Source organism: Diachasmimorpha longicaudata, chromosome 5 (assembly GCF_034640455.1).
Source record: "Diachasmimorpha longicaudata isolate KC_UGA_2023 chromosome 5, iyDiaLong2, whole genome shotgun sequence".
Classification (NCBI taxonomy): Eukaryota; Metazoa; Arthropoda; class Insecta; order Hymenoptera; family Braconidae; genus Diachasmimorpha; species Diachasmimorpha longicaudata.
Window position 1 is genome coordinate 3,177,101 of NC_087229.1, and position 22,539 is coordinate 3,199,639.

Genomic DNA, 22,539 nt, shown 5'->3' on the forward strand with positions numbered 1-22,539 from the left:
GCATTTGTATTAAAAATAGGCCAAATCATATTTTATTCATTCGAACTTATCGTGGAATGGAAACCTCAATTGAATTTGAAATTCTCTCACCTCGTTGTCATAGAAACAGAAATTCTCCATCTGAAAATCACTTCACTCTTCCGCTGTACATTCAACGTTTCTCCCGTAAATTCTACAAAATTCGTTTTAACGTACTTTCGGTCGCTACCATATCCCTATTCCTCCATTAAATTGCTCACTCTAGCACTTCAAGAATGAATCGAAGGTGAGTCTCACCCAACACCCCATCAATTTTAGTCTCATAATTTTCACGTTAATCGACAAAAATATAAAATCAACCCCAGAAAAGTATCGGAAGGCAGTCGGAAACCGAAAGCCTTGGGGAACCGTTCGAGTGTAGCTACACTTCACCCAAACACAAACGCAATCACTCCCTCAAAAAATTCGGAGCCTCCACCTCGCGACAAAGGCATCCAATATGGCGGCACTGAGTCTTGCAAAATATACCCACACGCTCCGGTTATGCAACGGAAAGCCCCAGCTCCAAAAACGAAATTCACATCGAATGACAGATCCTTGGTATTCTCTCCCCGATTGAAAAGTTTTCCGGCAGAAGAACTCAGACGGTTTGATGCCTCCCCTCGAGTTGAAACAACACCAGCACTTTTCCAAATGATCGGCGATTGCGATACTGTACCACAGTCCGATAAAACAGTTATCCAATCTCGATCGGTGCCAAATCATTCTAATTGTCCGGAAGTCTTCAATGTCGTCCCTGTTGAAAGATCTCCTGAGAGACAACTCCATCGTCCTTGTGTACCAAAATCTCTGAACGTTAACGAGCACGTAATGACGGAAAACCAATCGGAGGGGAACTTGCGAGAAGTGAAAGAACTTGAGGAGGTGGAGAGGCAACCGGTAGGTGGTAGAAATGCAGCTGTTTTCAGACAGCAAATCCTTGGTTCTGGTAAAAAACCTAAAAAGAAATTGATACCTGAACTTCAACTCCTTCGAAACATTCAAAAACAACAGCTAGAATTCTACAATGACGTGCAATTCATGAAAGATCCTCGAAAAATGCCCGAAATTATGTATCCCCACTCTTCCAACTCTTCGCAAATCCCCCAGGACCCCCAACCATTTCCTGGATTGGGGATGACGTCTCCTCAGGATGTCTCGATGAACCAAAGTCGAATGTATCAACAGCCCCTTTACAATTTCAATTACTCGCTGCAGCAGGGACCAAGCCCTTACTTCCCATATCCAGGGTACCAACTGTCGGATCAGCCTCCTTTCCATAACCTTAAACGAGCTCCACTGTATGTAGACGTAGGGGAGCCTACAAATCATGGACAAGCAACCCAATATGATTATTCCCCTCAGCAACTATTACTACAGTTATCGCAACAACAGGAATGTCCTAGAGAATTGAATGTGAAGGATAAACAATTTCCTGAAAATCTTAAATTCACTTCGCAGATGCTTCGAGATCAAGAAAAATTGATGCTGACACTAAGGCAACAGGGATGTCCATATTACTTTATGAAACGTCAATTCGAGGGGCTCATAGCAGAGCAACGAAGACACCTGATGATGATTCACCAACAGGAGAACTATAATAAGAGTGCCAAGTCCTCGGAGGAGACAAAAACACCTACAAGAAAGAGAATCACCAGAGTAGAAGAGGATGGAAAACCAGAGTGGATGAGTCATATCACCCCTCCCTGGGTGTCTTATGCGAGTCTGGAACAGCAAGAGAACGATGAACGGAAGAGACAACAGGAGCAGCAAAATCGTTACGAACAGCAACCAAACGTGCAACAGAATCTTCAGCAACAAAGTGGGCAACCCTTCACACAACAGCCAGTCAATCCACGTGATTATCAACAGTTCCAACAGCAGCAGATGATTGGAAATGCGTATGTTCCTGTCTCACATAATGATTATCATGCCCAAAATGCTCACCGTCCCCCTCTGCATCATCAACATCAGCAGAATAGCACAGCAGTGCCCTTCTCTCAACAGCAGTTTGGTGACTTTCAGACAACAAATACAGCAAACAACAATCAAATACTTGACCCTGGAAACGCAAAATGGGGACTGGAACCATCAAATTTGGTGAAACTGGAGGTTTTGACGGAGAGTGTGGGACCAGAGCGACGGAAAAATGGACTCCAGGATGCGGCAGCTGTGAAAGAAGCTCAGAAGATATTGAATAGCCCAGCGCAAGGAAAAACTTTGGACATGGTAGATAATTTGCAGAAGAGGGAGGATCCGATAAAGCTGAATGGAATGCAGGATCCTGAACAGAATGATCTTCGGAATGGGCCACATCGATCGCCAGATAGCGTTCTGAAAGAATCGAGGACAGAGGCTAGGGCCAATGGCCTTGAGAACAAGAGGAACGATAATAATCCTCGTTCACAAATTCCAAATTCCGCGAAGTGGAAGAGTGAAGCAATGCCCGTGTATCCTAGAAGAGTAGAAGAGGAAGATCAACAACTTTACTCGATGCATCCATCTGATGAATACGACTGGATTCCGCAGAACGGTGCCTCCGCCCTTAGAAATGTAAGCGCCCCTTCACAGGGATACAAAAATGATTTCCAGGCTCATGTTAATAATCAAGATCAAGGTGGTACTTCTGGGAATCCTCAGTACTTGAATACACCAACCTCGTCGCCATTTGATATGCACTCACAGCAGAGACAGAAATATTTGCAAGCAGAATCGACAAATTACCTGACAGGGAGGCAAGGGAATGGTAACGAAAATGAACGTATTCAAGGACAGTCTTCCGTTAGGGGAGAGTTTGATGAGCCTAGGGTTATTGGTGGAGTGACCTACATTGGGAGAAAACAGGAATTCATTCCAAATTCGTCGTTTTCACAGCAATAGTGAGGACTAGCCGCGAGGAGAAGCATTTTAAACACTTTTTTAATAATATTGTGAAGACGATTAACATAATTTCATACACCAAAAGCTCATTTTCTGAAGAGTGTCGAAATACCCTATGTCATTAGTATTTTTATATATCGTATGTATTTTGACCGAAAAATTTGAAAAATATATCACATGAAATTCAGTTATTTGTGAATTCAGCTGCAATTTTTCCCAGAGTCGATATAAATAATAGTTGACTGGCGGATCACTTGACATATCAAAGTAAGTAAGAGGAGGAGCGTTTGTCACATCCAAATTCTCGTGCAAATCAATTCATACAAACAGTTGTCTGAAAAATATTGTCATGGCCCAGTGCAAGAAGAGTAACAGGGATTTCTTAGAGGAGCTGGGGAAGATCATCTGCGAGATAGAGACGCGGTACGTTAACCCTAAATTTCCTTGAAATGAATAAATTATATTTCATTCATAAACGGACTAAGTGCCTTGCAAGACGGGACGATCATCTGGAGAATTCTTGACTTTTCATAAAATTGCCGATTCTATCGCGTTCGAAGAAAGTCTTCAAGCATGTTATCTGCCAGCTAGTGATATTGACGGTATTGACTAATTGAAGTGATTGACATTTAGGAAGCCAGAGCCAGAGTGCTGCAATATTTCCTGTCCCCCTTTTGGATGTCCCTCAGGGCCATGTCCTGGGATGTGTTGTTTCCAGGGAGTGGTGGATCCCTGCTGTAACTCAAAAATGCCTAAATGTCCACCACCGTGTCCGTCACCATGCCCACCTCGATGTCCACCGATGTGTACGATCTCCTGTCCACCGACATGTCCACCACCATCTTCTCCTCCGCAGATGTGTGTAATTTCCTGTCCACCAAGATGCCCACCCCCTCCATGTCCTGCACCGCGCCCACGCCTGTGTATACTCTCTGATTCATCACCATCTGCGCCGAAACAATCCTGCCCTTCACCCTGTTCAAAACCCCAACCTAAATGCTGCGTTCCATTGAATTTTCTCCAAGCTGCTTGTGGCCCCAAAAAATATTGCCTCCCTCCCCTGACGTTTCCACCGCCTAAACGAAATGAAGGAATGTCCATGTGTCAAATGTCCCCCAACTGTTGCCCGGTCCCTTGTCCAATGCCTTGTCCCCAACCTTGTTCTTCAATGATCCAAATTTGTTGTCCACCGATATGTCCACCGCCTCATCAGATAAATTGTATGGCTTCATGTCCAAAGCCATGTCCACCACCTCCTTGTGCAGCCCCATGCCCATCACCATGTCCAATACCCTGTCCTATGCCTTCTCCTTGTACTTCGTTTATTGTGTCAATTCCACCAAGATAAACTTTATTGTAACCATTTTTTAATAAAAAAATACGGGAGTGACGGAAGAAGTTTCAATGATGAAAATCATGAGGTTCTAGAGGACGTCTATATACTAGGTTGGGCATTACCTATGATGAACTTCTGTTCCATGATCCCTATCAACGATTGCTCAGTTTTTATAAATTTTCGTTTTCCTGGGAGAATAATTTTCATTATTTTTTAAATGCTGATAAACATTGAGAGAGATCATGGCAGATCGTAACTTTCAGAAGGTCATTTTTCGGAATCATATAATTATCAGAAAAAAAAGTAATGAAGATTGAAGCAATAAATGATATTCATTAGCAATCACTTAGAGTCGATAATGAATAATGAGTCTTCAATTTGCGCTGCTTGAGAATTTTTTTTCGTGTAAGGAGTGTTGGGAAGATCTGAAGTTGGTTGTCAAAGTGAAGTTTTGACGGGTAGATAAGACATAATGTACAAGATAACTATGTTTTCAAACATTAATGACCTCGAGATCGATGATAATTAAATAAAATTGCGTAGCTGGTAATTGAAAAAATGGAGCCAGAAGAGTTTCGTGAAAGAGAATTAGATCAGAAACTTGACGTCATGAATATCCTGTCACATTTCATTCAATCGGAAGAGGAATGTGGTCAAGGAGATGGAGAAAGGAATAGAGCAGTATCTGTGACCCCTTCAGAGTACAAAGCACAACTCCTTATGTCGACAGAAGATCGTCTTGAAACTTTGGCCACTGCAAAAGCTCAGTTTCTTTACCCGAGCGAGCTCGATGTCACACCAAAGATCGTAATTTTTCAACAATTCTTGGCTAAAAAGAAATACAATACTACAATTTCAATCATAAACATAGACACGGTGAGAAAAATTCAGTTCTCAACTTAATTGGACTGTTCGAGGGACAAATCTTCATTTTATTCAGAATTTTTTACTTTCAGGAGTCGCATTTTGTAAAAATTCTACCAGAAAATAGTTCAGTCTTTTCAATTGAGTTCAAAGGGCCAATTCTCAGTACTAAAGTAGCACCTGGACTGTCCCATATTTACAACGTCCACTTTTGCCCTGATGAAATCCAAGACTATGAATATCATTTGCAAATTTCTACTGATTTAGGATTTTTTTATGTTCCAATAATTGGTGAGTAGATAATTCAGAAACTTCTTCATTAAGGCGACATCCGGATAAATGAATTTCATAAAAAGAATAAAAAAACCTTCAAGGAGTTTTTCCAGAATTGAAAATATCGACATCAACAAACAACCTCTCCCAGGATCGACAGCTAAAATAATTTCTAATCGAAATAAATTAAGTACAACCAAAAATGAAATTATTCCAGCCCTAGGCCCCAGACCAGTGCTAAGCTTCCCAGACATCATCAGCTTTCCAGTCACAGCCGTGAAAATCCCTTCCACAGTCTCGCTCACCGTCCGAAACCTCGGAAATGCCCCAGCCGTCTTCAAGCTATCGTCACTGAGCCCTCAATTCTCGATCGAGCCCTCTAACGGACGCCTAAACCCACAGCAAAACCGACAATTTCACTTTAACTTTATGACTCCATCCTCCGGAAACTTCACAGGCCTTCTCTTCCTCAAATATGATACAGGAGAGCTAATCAGGATCAGAATGCAAGGATCCACTACAAGCTGCACAATCAGTCTGACCACCAACAACCTCCCGATGGCTGACACATTCCTGGGATTATCTACTGACAAGACCATCAAAATCTTCAACGACAGTGACTACACTCTGGATTACCAATGGATGAAATTTCAGACCCTTCTGAAAGACAATGAAGAGAGGGAGCGATTCACAGAAATATTTGCAACCGCAAAAGACACTGAAACCCTGCGATATACAGATCTTGAATATTTCGACATTTGCAACTCGGAAATGCACGAAAAAACGTGTGAGAGAATATATAACGACGAGATATCATTTCTCACCAAGGAAAGCTTCCTCTTCTCCTCTAAACACATAAGTTTATCCCCAACAAGTGGCAAAGTCTGGCCCAAATCCTCTTCCCAAGTGCTACTGACATTCCAGCCTCAAGATATGGGCGAAATTGCTGTCACAGCTTTTCTAGAAATTTCTGGAAGTGAACAAAGAATTCCCTTGACCATATCTGGGATCTGCAGAGGACCAGAGATCAAGCTCAATACGTCAACAATCGAAATAGCGAGGATCTACCTTTGCTCTACCCAGAATATCGAAATCATCTGCTCCAACGTGGGGTTCATCCCAGGGACCCTAGTCCACAGAGAAAAGCCTTCGGACGTCGGTGCCGTTGTCAGAATTTCTCCACATTCTCACAAACTCAATCCGAACGAATGCAGATCATTTAATCTATCATTTATGACATCAAGAACGGGAGAATTTGTTGAGAGAGTTGACTTCGTCATTGAGGAAAGTTCAGAAGTGATTTCTGTGTACATCAAAGGTCGGAGTGTCTGTCCCAGCCTTCATTTCGACAAACCTTCAATTGACCTGGGAATTACTGGTGTGAGTTTTACAACTACTGGGGAAGTAACTTTGCAGAATCGATCGACAGTTCCAGTCAAATTCCGGCTTTTGATACCAGACGATGTGGAGAAGCCGGCAAAGGTGTTCAATACTTTTCGATTCTCAAATGCATCGACCAATGAATCTACTTCCAATTCAACTTCTCGAGAATTTTCGGTATCTCCAAGTCAAGGACTTCTGGAGCCTCAGTCATCAGCAAAAATAGTCGTCGAATTCACACCAACTGCTGCGAGAAGAAGAAGACAGAACAATCTGACGATTGAGGTGGCAGGATCTGATGGGGTCCAACAGATCCTCCCCATTTTTTTTGAAAGTAAAATTCCTATTTTTGAAATTGAACCGAGTGGTGTCAATCTTGGCTCATGCTTCATCAATTTCCCCTATACGATCTCATTTAAAATAAAAAATGAGTCTGATGTCGATGGCTTCTGCTATTTCCCGAGGCAATCTTACTCCGAGAGATCCGGAGTGTTCTATTCGTTGTCCAGGAGTCAATGGCATGTGAAGCCAAAAGAAACGAAGGAAGCTTCGATCACATTGATCACCAGATCTACTGGGCAACAGCCGATGGAGCTATGCCTGTTGACACGTGGGGGAAAAAGCCAAAAGTACTTTCCCATCATCTGCGAGGGCCAGGGGCCTGCCATTTCAGTTCAACCGACTCATCTGGACTTTGGAGACGGCAAAGTTCTCGAGACAGTATCAAAACGCTTGAAAATCATCAACGATTCTCCAATTCCTGCAGATTTAAAAGTGTTTCTAAAAGATAAGACGTCACCCTGGAGAGTGTCAGCACCATGTAAAGTAGTTGCACCTTTGAAATCAATTGAAATTGATGTTGAGTTGAGGATGAAAGACCCAGGACATCATTCTGACAAATTGATCCTTCAGATTCTGCACAGACCGGCTATTTCCGTTGGATTATTAGCTCTCGGTACTGGATCTTCCATCATATTCGATCCTCTCATCTTTCCGGAATTGTCATTCGGAGTTTTGTTGACGCACCAAGATAATATTCGAGAAGTTATGGTTCAAAATAAAGGAACTAAAATACAAAAACTGTTTTTCTCTAATAATTTGGATATGAAGAACATAAAAAATCCGCCATCATCATCAACTTTCTTCGTGGAACCGTTTGCGATCGAGCTGGATCCAGATGCCACACAAGAAATTAAAGTTCTCGCTCGATCTGAGGCACCCGGAAATCAGCAAGAGCACTGGTGGGTCTGTGCGATGGCTGAGGATCAACGAAGACGAGAAATTTTAGGAGAAAGTATCCTCTCGGCTAACTTTGTCGTTCCTACTATTAGAGTCACTCACAAGTTGCTCAATTTTTTTATTAATGTGGCGGCTGATGAAGAGAGTTGCTCGGAGGAACTCACGCAGATATTTGAAATCAGTAACACTTCGGGTTTGATGCTGCAAGTGAGGATTTCAATGTCTGGACGGTTCAGGATTGTTGGAGAGAACGAGGTAATGGTACAGATGATGGATACCATGATTGACGATGATGATATCAGATTGATAAAAGTATGTTTCGTACCAGAAGAGGAAGAAAATACTTTTTTGTCGAAGGTTTACGATGGCAGAGTAAGAATTGAGCACGATGGGTGCTCCAATGGAATTAATATCAAGTGTAGAGCTTCAGTGAATTACCCTAATCTCAGTCTTACTCCTAAAGAACTGGAATTTGATGCTATTTTTGGCAGCAATTGTGAACGACAGCTAGTGTTGAGAAACGAAGGACCTGTTCCAGTTCATTTCAACCTTTCTTGGGACGAAAATTACTTTGATAAACGTTTGATTGAAGCTCCACCACCTTCACAAGAAGGTGAAATTGATTTTGGTGAGGAAAATGGTGTTGAAGGGGTTGAAGAACAGGAGCAACATGAGGAAGTGATTGAAGAATCAATCAACGATTTATTTACAGTTGTAAAAACGCAAGGCATCATTCCACCAAATTCCGAGGAAATCGTGAACTTTAATTTTTCTGCCAATCGTCCAATGAATGTCGAAACTCAATTAATTTGTGAAGTCCTCAGGGGCCGGACTGAAGTCATTCACATAAATGCAAGAACTGATTTTGTGAGATATCACTTGGGCCCGAAAATGATTGACTTCGGATTCCAAAATATTCTGGCTGAAGTCGATGAGATTTTAGTTTTCGATAATTCTTCCGAAATAAATCTTCCCTTCAAAGTAATTTGCAGGGAAGATTTTGAAGACGCGAAAGGTCTATTGGAAATTATTCCTAGCGAAGGAATTATTACTCGAAGATCGAGGATTGAATTTAAAGTGCATTATCAATGTTTAATTCCTGGAAATTTTCATGAAATTTTTGAAATTCGGATTGAAAATTCCTCGAGAAATACTGTCACTGTTCAAGGTTGTGCAATTTTTCCGCAAATTTACATCGATTTATTCCACAATTGGGCAGAAAAAAATTATCCCACTGCCAACGAATATTCTGCGTTACAATCACTGAATGTTTTTGTAAAAACCAAAGAAGATTTTTCAATGGAATTGATCAGAAGTCATTACCGATTGACCGAGGATAATTGGGTCATAATTTACCCCAACGAATTTTTCCCAACACACGTAGATATTGACATGCGAATAGAACAGTTTTTCGCAGCTGAATTCATTAAAAAAAATCGTTCATTTCTTATCTCAACCGTTAAGGTCCACAAACCGGGAGCAATTCCTTATCTACAATCTGCAGAATACATTTTAGATCTGCCTTGCCTGATTGCCGGACAATTAATACATCGATCACTGATCATTTATAATTACTCACCTCAGCCAATCTCGATTCGGATGAAACCGCAGGAGAAAAAGAATTATTTATCTAGATATGGAATTACGATGAAGTTCAGGGATCAAAAGTCTCTGATGCCGCGAGACTTCTGCAAGCTTGACATCACTATCTGCCCTCCGGGTGATTCTTTCACTGAAAAAATCCAAAAAATAAAAAGGAAAATTTATTTAGAAGTCGCCAACGGCTGCAGAGTTCCCATTTCAATTCTTGGAACTATTACATCGCCACTTTTGAAGCTAAATAAAACTACTCTGAATTTTGGAGACGTCATCATTGGAACCTGTAGAGTCCTGAATTTCGAAATCCAAAATAATGGAATTGTCGACTGTAAATGGCGAATTATAATGTACTCTGAAGCTCAGCCAACGTATTTCCCTTTTAGTTTGTCTGACACAAGCGGTACTTATTCTCCTGGCGAGTCTGGGGTCATTTCTAGTTATTTCAAACCAACGAGAGGAGGAAGTTATAAAGTGGAAATTATTTTCGAGATTGACGACGGAAAGAGGGAGAGTTTGAAGCTGCTGGGTCGTGGTATCGAACAGAAAGTGAGAATCAGCGAATCGAGAATCATATTTGCACCTGGAGTTCCGGGGGCTACGCGTCAAGAAAAGGAATTCAGTATTAAAAGTTTATCGAAGAGTCCTTTGGAGTTTGCGTGGCAGCATCTGAATGAAGTGGGGATAGTGGAGGAGAGAATTATGGGGGTTTTGATCCATTATTATGGAAGCAAGGAGATTCTGTTGCCTGTGAGGCAATTGGGGGCTGGTCTGCCCAAGAAAATCTATGAATTTTATGAAGAATTGATCGGAGAAATGAAATCGTATTTTTCAATAAATGTTGGAGATGAATTAGAGGATTCAACTAAATTGCATAATTACATTGATATACTGCACCAGGATTCGGAGTTTCCAAAAAATATGAAAGATCCTGTTGCAGCGATTTTTGCGGAATTGAATTCGCCTACTGAAAATCCTGAAGTAGATAAGAAAGTGGATGTTTCGAATGATATGCGTTCCATCATTTTTTATGGAGCTCCTTTCACGAAGTATCAAGAAACAGCATGCAAAACTGCCAGAAAACTTGATATTCCCCTTCTAAATCTTGATTCTGCAATGACGGAAGTCATTGCAACAGGAGAATCTCCAGCTTCTTCAACCGTTAGGCAGTTAATTAATGAAAGATATCAAGAGCTATTGACAGATGCTCAGAAATTAATTCAAGATGATGATTTGATATCAAGGAGAGACACCTCTGAACGAATTTTGAATTCTGACGAAAATGATGATTATCTGAAAGGAAATGTTGATTACACTTTTTTTCATCCTCCCGATCCTCTAATTTCTTTCAGGAAAATTCCAGGCCCAGAAGACTTAGAAATATTAGACCTTTTGAGTCAATATGAGTACAAAATTGAAGCTTTGAGTCTATTGGAAAAGATCCTGGGGAATTCCGAGGAAGTCATGAAGGGAAAGTTAAATGTGAAGGGAGTTGAAAAAATGTCAAAAATGATAAAAACATCACAGAAAAACACACTGGCGAACATTGAAGTCGATTCATTTGCTGATATATTGAAAGAAGTTCTAATGAAAGAAGAATTAAAGGATGGATTCGTTCTCCAAACCTTAAACAACGTCTTCATAGAAGACCATTCACCTACTTTTTCAAAAATTCTAGAATCAATTCCCCCAGAATCCATCGCATTCATAAATTTTCATAATTCTCTGGAAACTTATCAACGAAAAGTTAGTGAAAAGTTAAATCAAATCGCAAAAGAAGAGCACGAAAAATTATTATTAAAACTCAAAGTAATGGATGAAATGTCTCTATCGGAGTTTGAAAAACTTTCCGAGGATGATAAGAATCTATTCTTTGAGAAAATTCAGAGACCGAGGATCGAAGAAGCTAGAGAAAGGCGTGAGAAGTTTAAGAAGAAAATATCAAAGCCAAAAGTTGAAGAAGTTCTCGAATCTTCTTCTTTTTCAACTGAAGACAAACAATCTTTGCCATTACCAGTATCAGCTATAACCGAAAATCTTGGAAAATCCTTAAAAAAGAAAGGTCAAGTGACAATGAAAGGTAAACAATCGAGTGCCGATGCCAGGAACGATCAAAAGGAACCGAAGATTGGAAACATAAAAGCGAACGGCCAACAACAAGAGAAAGTAGAAAATCCACGGAGTGATCAAGCGATCGCTGAAGCTATGGAGCTTTACAACAGGAATTTTAACACGATTAAATCAATGATCGATGATCGATCGAAGACTTGGGTCGCTGCCTTCGCGGATCCATGGTGTCCAACAAGCTATGATTTCATAGTTGACCGAATTGTTGAGAGCAGGCCCAAAAAGGATATTAAATCAACAGAAACAAAAAAATCAATCCCTCAAATTGCAGAAAATATATATTCCATCTATAGTTACAACAAAGATAAACCATTCTTCCCAGCTTTGCCCAACGAAGTTCCATTCCAGATTGGAAACATTCAAGAGGCTCCTGGAGGAACTATGAATGCTCGAACGATTTTGGACGCAGGTGAAGTAAAACGTTTCAAAGTAGTTTTTCAGCCTCAAGAAATTGGAGACTTCCATCAAGAGTTTCTGCTGAATGTCATTGGAAATCATCACAAAGTGTATCGCATCAGTTTATCTGGAATTGCTGATATTCCTCGCTTTACGATGGACCCGAAATCTATCTTTACAAGAATTAAAGAAACAAAGATCGATGAAATTCATGATCCAACATTTTTCGTAGACACAAAAACCTTCGATTTTGGATTTTTATTAACTCCAGAGAAACACCTGAAAGAAGCAAGAGTTCATCACAAGATTGCGAAATTCAATTTTTCCAATTCTTCGCTGATAAATGCCGACGTTCATTATTCATTGCTGAATGAACATTCCAAAGGATTCTCCCTTAATAAATCTTCAGCTTCCGTTCCTCCGGACGAGAACGAGGTCCTTACTATCATAGCCACAGCTCCTCAGCTGGGTCCAAATACTGATAAACTTCTGATAAAAATTATAAATAACACCCAAGTTGAAGAAATAATGTTAAAATCCTCTGGATGTCAGTTAAATATCGAAGTTCAGGGAAAAGTCCTGGACTTTGGGAGAATTTTATTGTACAGAAAAGACTGCAGAAGAGTGACATTAAAAAATAAAACTCCAATTCGTGTATTTTGGAGGATCTTGGAAATTATCGATGAAAATGGAATTAACCCTCAAATATCTTATTCATCGTCTTCCGGAGTCATCGAACCACTAAATGAAACTCATTTTGATATTTATTTTCACGGACAACTGGTTGGGACCATCGTCAAGGAAACAATACGCGTGGGAATATTTTTATTTGAAAATGATGAGGAGTCATTATTGACGGAAGATATAAATATTTCAGCTGAAGTTTACGACGTTTCTGTAGACGTCAACGATGCAAATCCGATTGATCTAAAAACTGTGAAAATAGGAGAGCGAACGTCCGAAGGTTTTTCGTTGAAGAATCAAGGACAGTACGATATAAATTTCGTCCTGCAACTAGAAAAATTCAAAAAACTTCCAGGACTCGATAAAAAATTATTTAAAAATTTCAAAGATTATCTAAAGATAAATCCTCTTGCTGGAACTCTAGGTCGAAACAAATTAACATCAATTAATCTCGATTTCATCCCTAAAATGGAAATGAAATTGAAAAACCTCCCGATTATTAAATGCAACCTGTTCGATACTTCGAAAGATGCGACATTAATTGCGGAAATTCCTTTAACAATTACAATTACCGCCCAGTACTCGAAATTCACAATCGAGCCCTATCCAGAATTATTTGGCGGTTCGATTCCCATCTTGACCCATAAAAATGTCTATTTCACGATCAGAAATGTCGGAATATTCCCAATCGAATACAAGATCGATTCTAACTCGTTCGAAACCACTCAAGACGTTGAAATAATTCAGATTCTCCCCCCAAAACTGTCGAAAAATCCATCAAAGAAAAAAGGAAAAAAATCAGTCATTGATGTTCCCTCAAAGAGTTCAACAAATATTTCGATACCATTGGAATCCGATGACAGGCCCTTGAACATTGGACCCTTCACCCTACTCCAAAGAGAAGGAACAATAGCTGTTGGACAAATGACTGAAATAACAATCGATTGTAACCCACAAGTTGAAGGAAAATTAACTAAGAATATTTTCATAAAGTGTTCTAATTGCTCTGCTGAAGATCAGAATGGCCGCCAACTGATTCTCACCTTAGACTCCTGCACGCCAAAAATTAATTTCGATGACTTCTCGTCAATTTTTCATCACAGTTATATGGCAGAAACAGTCGATGATTTCACCTGCACTTACGATAATGCTTATTCAATTTTTTCAAAGCAAGACAAAACCCTCCATTTTGAAAAAGTCATTGTTTCGAGTCTCTATAGAGTTGAGTTGAAGCTGTATAATCCAGGTTTGGTTCCAGCAGAAGTTAAAATGACCCTTCGATCAGAAGAAATTGACGAAGAAACCAATGTTTTCAACATTGAACCTCGAAGAGAGACAATTCCACCTATGACCAGTCGGATATTTACAGTGTCTTTCACTCCAATCCGCATGTGCACTTATTCCTGCATCTTGGAAGCAGCAGTTGTGCTTCCAGATCACCTGAAGTTCCAAAAGCTCTCAGTGAAATTGAGTGGTGATGGTTGTATTCCAGAAATAACCTTCATAGAGCCCAACTACCTCTACAAACAGGGAACGATATCGTTGAATTTTGGAAAATGTCTGCTGGGACAAATTCAGACTAAAATCCTTGTCTTCAAAAATACCGGAAAAGTCAAAGCCAAAGTTATCGCGGAAATCATTGATGATATTAACAGTCTGTACTATCTAGAAGTTGGTGATGCTGGTGGAGATGTTCATGGAGTCCATCGTTTGAAGAATAATTTTGTAGAGATTGTTTCCAACAGTGGAGACACTTCCAAGATTTTGGTGCTCTTTGAAGCACGAGAAATCGGTATTTTCGACAGTCTTGTTCGAATTTTCCTAAGCGATAATCCTTACGAAGTTACGAATATTAATCTGAAAGCTGAGGGGTTCATTGAGCCAGTAGTTATTAAAGGTTTAACTTTAGTAGATAAATTAAAAAATAATACAATTGGTAATGAAGATAAACTCGTGGTTTCTACTGAGAAAAATGGAAAATCTAAAAAGAAGAAAGGCAGTATCACTCAAAAAATGAAGAAATCTTCCCCAGGGGCGGAAGCTGGTGTTGAAGATCCAAAAGCTGTAACTTTGGCTTATGAACTTGATGCTGGCATTTGCCCCTTCGAAGAAGAACGAGTTCTGGGATTCGAAATGGTGAACACTTGTGAAGATAAATGGTTCAGATTCGAATTTGACAGCCACAACATATTCCATTTCATTCCATCAGTTGGTCATCTGAATCCTTTAGAAAATAAGAAGATTATCATGAAATTTAGTATTAGAGAACCAGTTGTGTATGAACGATTACCTTTGAATTGTTTTGTCGATGAAATTCAACTGGCAGAAATTGGTGAACAATTTTTTGTCAGTTGGGATGACCAACAGACAAAAACCGTCGTGGAGGAGGTTCCTCCTTCAAATTCGGAAGAAAGTTATGAAGAGAATTGTACAACTTTGAAGGAAATTAATTACCCTGTGAGAGAACCTCGTTACGAACTGATCTGCAAAGAGTCAGAAATCATTCAGCTAGTTGTCTCTGCTATGGCCGCTTGGACTACTTATTACTGTCCAGTGGAGGAAATCAATTTCGATGACACTTTCATACTTGAGGTAAGTTGTTTCAAATTTCAATATAAACTTCAATAGAATTTGTCAAACCCTTTTGTATATCTCTTGAACCCCCCCCCCCCTCGGTGCCATCTTTCATTTCCAGAAGAGGAACTACACTTTTAAAGTGACAAATCCCGGAATCATCAAAGTAATCTACACATGGAAGATTATGGATCATAACCATCACTTCGAGAATTATTTTGAAAAACAGCCAAATTCTGACGGTTCGCAAAATTCCCTCGGTTTATTTGCGGAATTCAATAACGAAAACAAGACTGAGGATTCCAGAACGGATGCCAGTATCGAACAGGACTTCCCGATACTGTCAAGATGTTTCAAAATTCTCCCTGAGACAGGAGTAATATTTCCAAATGAAACAACGGAGTTTCGTCTCACGTTTTCACCTGAAGAAAAAAGACAATACAATGCAATTCTTATCTGCGAGATTGCCTGTCTCAATCCACAAACTCGTCAGTTGAAAATCCCAATTAGCGGAAAAGCTCTTCTCCCACACTGTCACTTTGACATTCCCGAATTCAGTGATGACTATTTGAAAACGGTAACAAATATCGAGAATTTACTAGAGACTATGAAAATAATTGAATTCAGGATCATTGGAGTTGGAGGGCATCACACAAAGCAATTTAATTTGATCAATCCATCTGATAATTCTTATAAATTCTCTTGGAAGGAGAAAACATTGAGAATAATTGTAAATGGTCAAGAATTCCCGTATTTTTGTTGTGAAAGGACCAAAGGAATTGCAACGATGAGAGAAAAGACGGAAATGACATTCTCATTTTTTGCTAAAGATGTCGGGACTTTTGAGTCTTTATGGGAATTTTGTATCGATGAATTTGAAGTGAAAGTGCCTTTCTTGTTGGTGGGAGTCGTCACAGAGCCCCGAATCATATGCTGCCCATCAAGAGTACAGTTCAAACCGACGGTCATAAGTAATTTAATCGATCCCCTGATAATAATAGTAACAATCATGGCGATCGATTCTGACGCATTCCTTCCTTTTTTAAAGGGACTATAGTTGAAGAGTCTGTTGTGTTAACGAATTACGAGGATAATTCACTGGACTTTTCTGTGGTCAGAAATTCGTTGTTTTCTGATGGCGGATTACAACGATTATTTGTGGAACCGATGACTGGAATTTTAGTGCCGAAGAATGGAACATTATTAACGTGAGCTTTCGTCTTATCTCATTGATTCCCCTCCAAAATACAAATTATTGTGTTTCTAATTCAATTTAATTTCGTTTTTATTGTTCCTTCAGCATTAAATTTAAATCGGCAATAGTGGGTAATTTTGATTTTTCCCTGGGAATTCAAGTTGAGAAGATGAGAGAACCATTATGTATTCTCATTGCTGCACGAGTATGTGAAGTTATACCTCGTCTAATTTATATCGGTGTTCATAACGAGACAATGGAACTTCAATCGAATTATGAAAATACCATAGACTTGGGAAAAATGATGATTAAGAAACCGATAATTGTTAATTTTGAATTATGGAACATGGGAGAACTACCGTTTCAGTACCAGTGGAATTTAAGAATGGACTCTACAATAATTAATAAAAATATGTTTGAGATAAAAATCAACGCCCCCGAGGGAGAGGTTCAGAGCACAAAAACTGTCAGAAGTTGTCTAAGTGTTGTGGCACTAAAAAAAATGAATTTGACGAACCATCGATTGACTATGAAGGTATCAAATTTCCTACCATTTGGTCCGGATGGGGTAATTCGGGTAATTCATCGTCGATAGTGTGACAAAACAAATTAAATTCTATTTAATGTTCAGATAATAAATGGTCCAATATTTACGGTATTATTGAACGCCTCAGCAAAAGTTCCTCCCGTAAAATTCAGCTTTACGCAATATGACTTTGGAGCATGCTATATCCGAGATCAATCACAGCCCTATGAAGTCCTTCTAAGGATTTCAAATGAAGAGGAAAATCCTGCCCTGTAATTTTCAATATAATTTTAGCTGTTACACTTCCCGACTCTCTAATTCATTATTATTTTTTATTTCTTTCCACAGAGTCGAAGTTAAAGCAGAAAATTTACAGAATTTCCTAATCAATAGTGATCCGCTTTCTCAAGCAATTTCTACTCGAACTCCCGTGTCAGTCCCTATTTATTTTCTACCTGCAGAAGAGCAGAAATATGAGGGACATTTAATATTTATCATCAACTCAACGATTACTAAGAGAATAACAGTGAGGGGCGAAGGAATCTGTCCTAAAGTAATTTATCATTAAATTGAGTAATCTTCATTAGTAATAATCACTGCAGATCTATTAATTTGATTAATTTAAACATCGCTGTCATTTTACGAAATTACAGGCGAGAATTTCCGAAAAAAATAACAATTTAACACAAGTTTTTAACTTCTCAGTTTTTCGTAAAGAATTATCAATGAAAAATGTTAAAAACCTTGATCTATCCATCGTAAACTTTTTTGTTAAGTACTTAATAAAATATTTTGCCGATCCTCAACTTTCATTAGTTGAAATTGCCAAACAATAAAACTTTTCAGGTGAATCTACTAAGGCCTACTGACAAGCTCATTGATTTAGGCCACGTACCAATTGGCAAAGAAACAAAACGAAGTTTATCTATAATAAATTCCGGGAAAAGACCTTTCAAACTCCATGTCAATTTCCGGAAACATACTCATCACGAGGCACTCAATCAACGAACACCATCAATAGATGATTCAATAAAAATCCACCCAGCGAGCGTATTCACCCTTTCTCCGAATAAGACCCAAGAGATAACGATAAAATTCAAGCCCCAAAGAAGAATGAATTCCTTTGAGGGAATCATCGGCGCCCTAATAGACTTCACGTTCATCCCTCTTTCCATCCTCCGCGGAAAATGCCTCGCACCGGAATTCCACCTGAATCGATCGACAATCCAATTTGACGCTATTACCGAGGGCTTCACCGAGGAGCAAAAAATCGTTCTACATAATTCTGGGGATTTCACATCTAAATTCCAGTGGAATCTCTCGAACCTCCCTCATTGTTTCACCATCGAGCCAGTCGAAGGCATTTCCTCCCCAGGAGGTGACGTCGCGTTCAATATAAAATTCACGGCTGATAAAAAAATCAGACGATTCGAGGGGAAGGGAACAATGGAAATAGAAAACTATAAAAAAATTATAGTGAGTTTCATTGGAAACTCTAAATCCCTTCCAAAACCCACCGGTACCATAAAGTTCACGACTCCCGTGCGAAAAGAGGATCAAAACTACATAAAAGTGGAAAACGATTTGAATATTATGGAAAAAATCGAAATAACAACGTTCGGGAATCATTTTATTGCAGATAAATCGTTAAATATACTCCCGAAATCTTCCCAATCAATTACCATAAAATATTTGCCTTTGGTCATGACTTCTGAAGGCCAATTTCATGAAGGAATAATTATTGTAAAATCGCTAGAACGAAAATCAGTGGAGATTTATAAATTAAAAGGCGTTAGTTCTCCTCCAGAATCCCAGGGGACAATCGTTCGCGAAATTCCAGCGAAGAAAAGACATACAGAATTATTTTCAGTAGAAAATTGGAGCAATAAGACTCAATGTTTCATGGCCAGTATTCAGTTAACGAGCCCCAAAAGAACTGAAATATTTACATTCACAGGAAATAACAAGATCGATGTGAATGCTGGAGGAAGACGGAGTTATCAGGCTGTCTTTCATTGCTTTAATGAATCGGAGCTAAACTTCAGAGTATCGTTTACAAACTCAGAAAGTGAGTACCAATTTTATGAAGTTGAGTATAAAGTAACGAAGCCTGAAATTCTCAAGAGGATTGACTTGACTACAACTGCAAGAACTTCTACAAATCACTCGCTTGAGATATATAATCCACTAGCAGACAGAAATATCAATTATTCTTCAGCGAAGTGGGAGAATTCATTAGACATTTCGATCGATGGAATTCCTAAAATACTTTCACCTAAATCGGTTGATAAAATTACAATTCGATATCTTCCCATGTTTCCTGGAGAATCGAGAGAGTTGCTTGAAGTATTTAGTGAGGAATTGGGAGTTTTCCCTTACGAACTGAACTTGAAATCTCTTCCTGCAATTCCGGAGAAAATCGTGACCGTCTCTACAAGTTTGGGAGACTCAAAAACATTTGATATTTTAGTGAAGAATTCAAGTAGAGCCACTGCAAAATTTTCTATTAAGATCGACGAGCCTTTTGCCTGTAAGGAAGATACAATTTTCATTGATTCTGGAGAACAGAAGATTGTGGAATTGATTTACGAACCCTCGAGTGTTGGGAGAATAGAGAGGAATGTCATTGCAGCATCCGAAACGGCTGGGGAAATTATTTATCCAATCGTTGGAATCGCCAGTTTACCGAAGGCCCAAGGACCTTTTACGATAACTACGAAGAAAGCTTTGAACATTCCTTTTAAAAATGTTTTCAGAGAGCCTAAAACGTTCCAGTATCGCGTGGATCCTCCAATTTCGTTTTCCACTTTAGTTGCATCCAATATTATCGATTCCAAACAGAATACGAATGTTGAAGTGAGGTTCAACGGCTCATCTGGACTTGAGAATGATGTTAAAAAGTCAGTGGGCCCTATTACCGGACGATTGGTGATTTATTGCACTGATCCTGAACTGTACCACATCAATTGGGTATATTATCTAAATGGTGTTGCATCTTAGGCTATAATAATGTATTTAGAATAAAGAAATATTTATAACTCAATTTTATATAAATATTTTTTTCTATTTTCATAAGCGTGATAGCAAATCAACATATCATTGAATATTTTATTATTTCATTGTTCTAAAAATAAACACTTTTAGGGAAGAGTAAAAAACAGAAAGGAGAATTCCATGTTTCCATTTATTTGCTTCACTGAATACTTGATGGAAAAATTAAAATTGAACGATAGACAACAGTGGGGCAAAAGGGAATGGTTGGGCTCTACTTATTGACGACATTTCATTTTCGCCCACTCTTTCCTACATTTACAGTATGAATTAGTTAATAACTTACATGTTATTTACATAAACGTTAATTGACATAAACTTTATAGCATAAGCACTCAACACTTGATTCTACAATAACTTTTGGTATAATTCTTTAAGTCTTTATTTACAAATACGACACTTGAAAACACTTCACCTGATAGTCCCACTTATGACCCATCTAGATATTCCCGAAAACACTTCGAAAAATAGAGAAGGTTACGATAAAAGGGATCTATCTCACAATTTTTTAAATGTTAACCCTGTATTGAGTTATTCATGGAATGGATTTAAAATATAAAAAGTAGAATGCTAATTTGAAAACTGGAATTTCTTCCAATTATAGCCATTGCCTGTAAATCACTTGTGACCTGAAAAGTTCTTCTCCATTATCGTTCTTCCCAAAAAAACTTCCTGAATGGCCGTAACTATTATTCCGAAAAACTGTTTCGAAACCCCCATGATAATCCACCCCATTGATACGTCCAAGCAAATAGATTTCTAACAAAACTTGCAGGCCTCAAAACTTCTTCACTTCCCCTTCCAATTCTTATTCTCTGAGTCTGCTGTCCTCCAAGTGATTCCATCTCCAACGAGTTTGGATTCAAAATAGGGTAAAATCCACGTGAGATACCATCGTTCTCCAAAGACGTTCTTCACGTTCTCTCTCCACCCTAAATCGTACTTCGAATTCTTCTTAACTCGTTCATGGGCAACGGCCCCAGTAAATACCAGTTGAAAATGATAAACAGAAAGTGTCCCAGTGAAACCCATTCCCACGATTGAAATAACGTAGAGCATGAGATACAGCTGATCCGTGGAATAGTCCAATCCAAAAGCGAATGAGGCCAGTGGAAAAATCAATTTAACAATGGACATGGGGAACTGAAATTCAATTCTTCCCCAGATGAAGTAATTGTTATAATAAAAGCTGTAGACCGTCGCGATGAATAAGTATAGCACAAACATGAGGAAATATCGATGATTGAAGTGGCCGATGCAGCATCCCGTGAATACACAGTGGTGATCCCGCTTCAGGATGCAGATATCGCACGTCTGACAATGCCAGGATCGAGGGGGAGCCATGGCCTCGCAAGATACACAGAATCTCCAGCCTTCTTTCATCTTTCCTTTGCCCCATGGAAGAATCAGTGATCTCGTGCTTGTGTCGCAAAGAACAGTGTACGTGAAGTTGCCGACGATGTTTATAAGGATGAATGTCCCCAGGGTGAAATGAAAGAGATAGAGGAGAGATCCTGAGGGGAAGAGCTGTGGAAGAACCACCCAGAGTTCGAACCAATATATCACTGGAACAATTATCAGGAGGAACACTATCGATGCAGCATCACCGGCAGTTTTTGGCCAGAGATTTTTCCGAAAATTCATTTCCACTGGATTTTACCACTTTGTTCGTCTGTTTGCACTTTTGTTTAATTGATTTAGAAGAGAAATTTGAGTTTGGCTGGACTTACAGATATTCTTGGAAGCTCCCCGGTGAAATGAGAGGTTATTTTTTTGGTCTTTAGATCGTGGAGGGTTGTTATTGGAGAAATGGACTGACGAAAGCACCTCATCGTCCACTGTCAAGACCGCATTTTAGTTTAAGTCAAGTCACTGAGTGATTAATTTTTCAGTCAATAATGGACGATTGTTGACAAGTTCCATTTGAATCGACGAGACTGGTTGCCACTGGTTGCGCTAACACTACTCGATCATGTGATTGTGATTTTTTTTACCGAACGAAAACACATAACACGGTGAGACGCGTACTACGCAAGTCAAGTGGGGATTGATGCAAGGTTAGGTTAGGTTAGGTAGTCGATTCAATTTAGAACAATTATTAGAATTTTTTTCGATCAACTACGTGCTTATTGACCTCACCTTTGGCCCGGGTGATAATTTATGTTCCCTCCCTAGGGTAGACAAATACTATAGCATTTTCCCTACAGTATTTTTCGAGGAATATTAACGTGAAGATAATGATAAACTTACATATACATATTCCAGCCAACTGCATGTACAGGTACAATGCTTTTGAATATTCTCCATTGTTATTTTGCACTGTTAATGCTAATTATTCACTGACTTTATTCACTGATATGTGGCAGCAAAACTCGACCAATTGGGGAAAATTCGGAAAAA

The 22,539-nt window shown here is 39.2% G+C and overlaps 4 protein-coding genes across 4 annotated transcripts; 2 read left to right on the forward strand and 2 right to left on the reverse strand.

The window, feature by feature from the left end:
* Positions 1–119: 119 nt before the first annotated feature.
* Positions 120–3,085, forward strand: LOC135163119 (transcription factor SPT20 homolog). The gene is made up of 2 exons (XM_064122321.1): positions 120–265; positions 345–3,085. The coding sequence occupies exons 1-2, from the start codon at positions 255–257 to the stop codon at positions 2,896–2,898; spliced, it is 2,565 nt and encodes an 854-aa protein (XP_063978391.1). The 5' UTR covers positions 120–254; the 3' UTR covers positions 2,899–3,085.
* Positions 3,086–3,507: 422 nt separating this feature from the next.
* Positions 3,508–4,181, reverse strand: LOC135162251 (uncharacterized). Its single transcript, XM_064120490.1, has 2 exons — positions 4,019–4,181; positions 3,508–3,974 (listed from the first exon to the last, which is right to left on the reverse strand). The coding sequence occupies exons 1-2, from the start codon at positions 4,179–4,181 to the stop codon at positions 3,508–3,510; spliced, it is 630 nt and encodes a 209-aa protein (XP_063976560.1).
* Positions 4,182–9,832: 5,651 nt separating this feature from the next.
* LOC135162252 (hydrocephalus-inducing protein homolog) lies at positions 9,833–19,207 on the forward strand. The gene is made up of 7 exons (XM_064120491.1): positions 9,833–15,385; positions 15,597–16,338; positions 16,416–16,575; positions 16,668–17,097; positions 17,194–17,360; positions 17,437–17,641; positions 19,046–19,207. The coding sequence occupies exons 1-7, from the start codon at positions 9,935–9,937 to the stop codon at positions 19,064–19,066; spliced, it is 7,176 nt and encodes a 2,391-aa protein (XP_063976561.1). The 5' UTR covers positions 9,833–9,934; the 3' UTR covers positions 19,067–19,207.
* Positions 19,208–20,258: 1,051 nt separating this feature from the next.
* Positions 20,259–22,485, reverse strand: LOC135163132 (probable palmitoyltransferase ZDHHC24). The gene has a single exon (XM_064122348.1). It carries the CDS (start codon positions 21,781–21,783, stop codon positions 20,929–20,931), a length of 855 nt encoding a protein of 284 aa, XP_063978418.1. The 5' UTR covers positions 21,784–22,485; the 3' UTR covers positions 20,259–20,928.
* Between the last annotated feature and the right edge of the window lie 54 nt (positions 22,486–22,539).

Coding starts and splice junctions, on each gene's coding strand:
- LOC135162251 (XM_064120490.1), bottom strand. CDS start 4,181: ATGGTGATGGGCATGGGGCTGCACAAGGAGGTGGTGGACATGGCTTTG. Junction 3,975..4,018: donor GGACAAGGGACCGGGCAACA/GTTGGGGGACAT, acceptor CATTTCGTTTAG/GCGGTGGAAACGTCAGGGGA.
- LOC135162252 (XM_064120491.1), top strand. CDS start 9,935: ATGTACTCTGAAGCTCAGCCAACGTATTTCCCTTTTAGTTTGTCTGAC. Junction 15,386..15,596: donor ATGACACTTTCATACTTGAG/GTAAGTTGTTTC, acceptor TTTGAAAAACAG/CCAAATTCTGACGGTTCGCA. Junction 17,098..17,193: donor ACCATCGATTGACTATGAAG/GTATCAAATTTC, acceptor TTTAATGTTCAG/ATAATAAATGGTCCAATATT.
- LOC135163132 (XM_064122348.1), bottom strand. CDS start 21,783: ATGAATTTTCGGAAAAATCTCTGGCCAAAAACTGCCGGTGATGCTGCA.